Genomic DNA, 6167 nt, shown 5'->3' with positions numbered 1-6167 from the left:
CGCCGGCCAATCAGCGCGCGGCGGCCGCGCTCGCCGCCCAATGGGCGCCCAGCTCGCCGCGCGCGTGGGGTGAGGCGCTGGGCGGAAGGCCGGCGGAGGCGTGGAGCCGGGAAGTTGATTGACAGCGCCCTCATCTAATCAGAGCCGCTCTCCCCCGTTGCCTCCGCCCAATGAGGCCGCGGCGGGGCGGGGCGGGGCGGTGGGGGTGACGTCAGCGCGCTTTTCCTCCAATAGCGCGGCCGCTGGCGTCTATATAAGGGCGGGCGGGGGCAGGCCGAGCGGCGCCATTTCGCGGGGACGAAGGGACGGAGCGGGTCGGGCCCGGCGCGCGCGGGGGGCGGCCCCAAGCCGGCTCCATCCCCCGCCTCCGCCGTCCCGGAGGGCTCCGGGACCCTCCCCGGACCCTCCCCGGCCTCCGCAGCGACCCCTGCCTGCGGCCACCGGCGGCGAGAGAGAGAGAGAGAGACAGAGAGAGAGAGGGAAGGGGGGCGGCCGCCTCCTTCTCCTTCCTTCCCCCCCCCCCCCTCCCTCCCTTCGCCTCACGCTTCCCTCACAACCCTCAGCGAGCCCAAGATGGAGCGCGGGCGCTGAAGCTTCTTGGCGCCGATTAATCCGCCGTCATCCGAAGGAAGGATCCCCCTCCCCTCCACCCTCAGCATCCATCGCCCCCTTTGCTTCCACCCCGTCCGTCCATCCATCCCCTCAGAACGCGCCGCCATTTTCGCCGCGCCCCCCGCGGATGTGAAGCCGAGCCGGGCCTCGTCCTTCTTTTTTTTTTTTTTTTTATTTTAATTTCTCCTCCTTTCTCCGCCGCCGTTTGGAAGAGAAGCGAGCAAAAAAAAAAAAAAAAAAAAAAAAGAGGAGGAGGTTTTAAAACAAAACAAGATAAAAGCCCCCCGAGCAGGCGGGGATGCGCTGAGGCCGGCGGGGCCCTCACGGGGCCGGCGGCGGCGGTGAAGCTTTGGCCGGGCAAAGTGGGGGGCTCGTCGGAGGAGACGGCGGGAGGAGGAGGAGGAGGAGGAGGAGACGAAGGCCGGCGGGCCTCGCACGCCACCGCCGGGATGTTGCAGAACGTGAATCCCCAGAGCAAGTGAGTGGGGAGGGAGGAAAAGGGGGGGAAATTTGGGAGGGAGGGGTGTAATGAGGGGGTGTTGGGGGGTGTTGGGGTGGGGAGCTCGAATTTTGGGTGGGTCGCCGCCTCCCCCAGGTTGTGACAATGACACTGGGATCCCCAAAGTGTGACAGTGACATTGGGGATCCTCATGGTGGGCCTGTGGCAGCCCCAGGTTGGGCCTGTGACACTGGGGTCCCCAAAGTGTGACAGTGTCAATGTGGGAGCCCCAAAGTGTGACAGTGACATTGGGGATCCTCATGGTGGGCCTTTGTCAGCCCCAGGTTGGGACAGTGACACTGGGGTCCCCCAAAGTGTGACAGTGACATTGGGGACTCTCATGGTGGGCCGGTGTCAGCCCCAGGCTGGGACACTGACATTGGGACCCCCAAATTGTGACAGTGTCACTGTGGGACGCCCACACTGGGCCTTTGTCACCCCCAGGTTGTGACAGGGACACTGGGGTCCCCCAAAGTGTGGCAGTGTCACTGTGGGACCCCCAAAGTGTGACAGTGACGTTGGGGATCCTCATGGTGGGCCTGTGTCAGCCCCAGGCTGTGACGCTGACATTGGGACCCCCAAAGTGTGACAGTGTCACTGTGGGATGCCCACACTGGGCCTTTGTCACCCCCAGGTTGTGACAGGGACATTGGGACCCCCCAAAATGTGACAGTGTCACTCTGGGACCCACAAATTGTGGCTGTGTCACCCCCAGGCTGTGACAGGGACACTGGGGTCCCCAGAGTGTGGCAGTGTCACTGTGGGACCCCCAAATTGTGACAGTGACACTGGGGTGCCCTGAAATGTGGCAGTAACATTGGGGACTCTCAGGGTGGGCCTTTGTCACCCTCAGGTTGTGACAGTGACACTGGGATCCCCAAAGTGTGACAGTGACATTGGGGACCCTCTTGGTGGGCCTCTGTCAGCCCCAGGTTGGGCCTGTGACACTGGGGTCCCCCAAAGTGTGACAGTGACACTGGGGACTCTCATGGTGGGTCTGTGTCACCCCCAGGTTGGGACAGTGACATTGGGACCCCCCAAAATGTGACAGTGTCACTCTGGGACCCACAAATTGTGGCTGTGTCACCCCCAGGCTGTGACAGGGATACTCGGGTCCCCCAAATTGTGACAGTGACATTGGGGATCCTCATGGTGGGTCTGTGTCAGCCCCAGGCTGTGACAGGGACACTGGTGTCCCCAGGTTGTGACAGTGTCACTCTGGACCCCCCAGATTGTGGCTGTGTCACTTCGGGAGCCCCCAAATTGTGGCAGTGTCACCCCCAGGCTGTGGCAGGGACACTGGTGTCCCCAGGCTGTGGCAGGGACACTGGGACCCCCCCAAACTGTGGCAGTGCCACCCCCAGGCTGTGACAGTGACCCTGTGGGACCTCTGTGCTGGGACAGGGACACTGGGGTCCCCAAAGTGTGACAGTGTCACTGTGGGACCCCCAGATTGTGGCTGTGTCACTGTGGGACCCCTGTGCTGGGCCTGTGTCACCCCCAGGCTGTGACAGGGACACTGGGGTCCCCAAATCCTGGCAGTGTCACTGTGGGGTTCCTGTGGCGGGCTTGTGTCACCTCCCTGCTGTGACAGGGACATTGGGGTCCCCAAATTGTGACAGTGTCACTCTGGGACCCCCAAAGCGTGGCTGTGTCACCCCCAGGTTGTGACAGTGACAGGGGGACCCCCAAATTGTGACAGCGACACTGTGGGACCCCTGTGCTGTGACAGGGACACTGTGGGGTCCCCAAATTGTGGCTGGGTCACTGTGGGACCCCCAGATGATGACAGTGACACTGGGGACCCCCAGACTGTGACAGTGTCACCCCCAAAGTGTGACAGTGACACTGGGGACCCCCAGACTGTGACAGTGACACTGGGGACCCCCAGACTGTGACAGTGACATTGGGGACCCCCAGACTGTGACAGTGACACCCCCAGACTGTGACAGTGACACTGGGGACCCCCAGAGTGTGACAGTGTCACCCCCAGACTGTGACAGTGACACTGGGGACCCCCAGACTGTGACAGTGACACTGGGGACCCCCAGACTGTGACAGTGACACTGGGGACCCCCAGACTGTGACAGTGTCACCCCCAGACTGCGACAGTGACATTGGGGACCCTCAGACTGTGACAGTGTCACCCCCAGAGTGTGACAGTGTCACCCCCAGACTGTGACAGTGACACTGGGGACCCCCAGACTGTGACAGTGACACTGGGGACCCCCAGAGTGTGACAGTGACACCCCCAGACTGTGACAGTGTCACCCCTGGACTGTGACAGTGTCACCCCCAGACTGTGACAGTGACACTGGGGACCCCCAGACTGTGACAGTGTCACCCCCAGACTGTGACAGTGACACTGGGGACCCCCAGACTGTGACAGTGTCACCCCCAGACTGTGACAGTGACACTGGGGACCCCCGGACTGTGACAGTGACACTGGGGACCCCCGGACTGTGACAGTGACACCCCCAGACTGTGACAGTGACACTGGGGACCCCCAGACTGTGACAGTGACACTGGGGACCCCCAGACTGTGACAGTGACACTGGGGACCCCCAAACCCCGGCGGTGTCACCGGGGTCACCCCGTCCTTGTCACCGGGGTCGTGCCCTTGGGGACAGTCCTGGGGTCACCCAGGGGTCAGCTGGGTGGGGGGTCCCCAAAATCCTGGATCCCCCCCCCAAAATCCTTGGGATTTGAGGTCTGGGAGTTCCCAAATCTTTGGGGGTCCCCGAAATTTTTGGGATCTGTGTTCCTGTTCCAGGATTCCCCCCAAAATCCTGGGAATTGGTGTCCCGGGGGGGTCCCCAAATCCTTGGGATTGGTGTTTTGGGGTTACCAAAATCCTGGATCCCCCAAAATCCTTGGAATTGGAGTCCTGAGAGTTCCCAAAATCCTCGAGATCAATGTCCGGGGGGTCCCCAAATCCTTGGGATTGATGTCCCAAGGGACCCCCAAATCTTTGGGGTCAGCGTTCGGAGATCCCAGGATTTCGTGGCCCAAATCCTCGGGAATTTTTGCCTGAAATTCCCGGAATTCCAGAATCAAATCCCTCAGGAGTTTCTCCCTGAGATCCCAGGATTTCATGGCCGAAATCCGCAGGGATTTCTGTCTGAAATTCCCAGGATTTCACGGCCAATTATCTGGGAATTTCCGCCTGGAATTCCCAGGATTTCACACCCAAATCCTCAGGAATTTCCGCCTGAAATTCCCTTGGGGGAAGCGCCAAAAACCGGGGAATTTTTGGGCGGGAATCGTCGATTTCGGCGCCGTTTTAACCCCGATTTCAACCAAATTTTTGAGTTGTTTTGGAATTTTTTTTTCCCAAAATTCCGGAATTTTAGGAACTTTGCCATGAACCCTTTGGGGGAAGCGCCAAAAAATGGGGAATTTTGGGGGGGAAAACGAGGAATTTTTGGGGTCCGAATCGCCGATTTTGGCGCCGTTTCAGCTGCGATTCCGACCAGAATTTTGAATTCCTTCCGGACATTTTCATGGGAATTTGGGGATTTTAGGCCCTTTCCCATTAACCCTTTGGGGGAAACGCTAAAAACAGGGAAATTTTGGGGGGGAAACGAGGAATTTTGGGGTCTGAATCGCCGATTTTGGCGCCTTTTCAGCCGTGACTCCGACCAGAATTTTGAGTTATTTCCAAATATTTTTATGGAAATTTGGCGATTTTAGGCCCTTTCCCATTAACCCTTCGGGGGAAACGCTAAAAATGGGATATTTTGGAGGGGAAAACGCGGAATTTTTAGGTTGGACTCGCCGATTCTGTTGCAACCTCGATTTCAGCCGCGATTCCCACCAGAATTTTGAATTCCTTCCGGACCTTTTCACGGAAATTCCGGCATTTTAGCCCCTTTCCCCTTAACCCTTCGGGCTAAAACCGCTGCAAACCCGGGCGCTTTTTTACCTCACCGATCGCCGCTTTTGCCGCCGTTCCAACCCCTTTGCTTTTTCCTCCCCGAACTCTTCGGAATTCCAGGAATTTTCCCTTTACGACCTCCTCCGTTGTTTTTTTTTCGGGTTTTTTATCTCCCCGCCCAGGATTTTAGGAGAAGGCAACGCCGCCCTCATGGCTTTAGCCACCGACTCCACGCCGGGCAAACGCATCCGCAAACCTTCGCTGCTCTACGAGGGCTTCGAGAGCCCGACGGTGGCTTCGGTGCCGTCTTTGGCCGCCCCTCAGGCCAATCCTCCTCCTCCCGAGGTTTCCAATCCCAAAAAACCCGGGCGCGTCACCAACCAGCTGCAGTACCTGCACAAGGTGGTGATGAAGGCGCTCTGGAAGCATCAGTTCGCTTGGCCCTTCCGGCAGCCCGTCGACGCCGTCAAGCTGGGATTGCCCGTGAGCGCCTCGCCGCGCCCGTTGCGAGGGGGAGATTTGGGGGATTTGGGGGATTTTTGGGAATTTTTTGGGATTTTGGGGGATTTTGGGGGATTTTTTGGGATTTTGGGGGGTTTTTTTGGGATTTTGGGGGGTTTTTTGGGGATTTTTTGAGGGATTTTTGAGGGTTTTTTGGGTTTTTTTGGAGGTTTTCTGAGGTTTTTGGGGCGTTTGGACGGACGGGGGTTAGGGGGGTTGGGGGAGATTTTGGGGGATTTTTTGGGAATTTTTTGGGATTTTGGGGGATTTTTTGGGATTTTGGGGGATTTTTTGGGATTTTGGGGGGTTTTTTGGGGATTTTTTGAGGTTTTTGGAGGTTTTTTGGAGGTTTTCTGAGGTTTTTGGGGCGTTTGGACGGACGGGGGTTAGGGGGGTTGGGGGAGATTTTGGGGGATTTTTTGGGAATTTTTTGGGATTTTGGGGGATTTTTTGGGATTTTGGGGGGTTTTTTTGGGATTTTTTGAGGGTTTTTTGGGGGTTTTTTGGAGGTTTTTGGAGGTTTTTGGGGCGTTTGGACAGAGGGGGGTTAGGGGGGTTGGGGGAGATTTTGGGATTTGGGGGATTTTTGGGATTTTGGGGGGTTTTTTGGGGGATTTTTGGAGGGGTTTTTGGGAGCTTTTTGGAGGTTTTTGGAGGTTTTTGGAGGTTTTGGGGTTT

The 6167-nt window shown here is 57.9% G+C and overlaps 1 protein-coding gene across 2 annotated transcripts in view; it reads left to right on the top strand.

The window, feature by feature from the left end:
- Positions 1 to 264: 264 nt before the first annotated feature.
- The window catches only part of LOC136305949 (bromodomain-containing protein 2-like), a 39707-nt gene continuing 33804 nt past the window's right edge, over positions 265 to 6167 (top strand). Inside the window, exons 1-2 of one of the 2 annotated variants that reach the window (XM_066209276.1) lie at positions 265 to 1090; positions 5171 to 5471. In XM_066209276.1, coding sequence (XP_066065373.1) covers positions 1062 to 1090; positions 5171 to 5471 — 330 coding nt within the window. In that variant the 5' untranslated portion in view covers positions 265 to 1061. The remainder of the gene's footprint in view (positions 1091 to 5170; positions 5472 to 6167) is intronic. The other variant, XM_066209275.1, reaches the window with a different exon arrangement.

Source organism: Chamaea fasciata, unplaced genomic scaffold (genome assembly GCF_029207755.1).
Source record: "Chamaea fasciata isolate MVZ Bird 193981 ecotype frontalis unplaced genomic scaffold, bChaFas1.0.hap1 SCAF_816, whole genome shotgun sequence".
In the NCBI taxonomy this organism is placed as follows: Eukaryota; Metazoa; Chordata; class Aves; order Passeriformes; family Sylviidae; genus Chamaea; species Chamaea fasciata.
The sequence above is the reverse complement of the archived record's forward strand: the minus strand, read 5'-3'. Positions and strand labels throughout refer to the sequence as shown.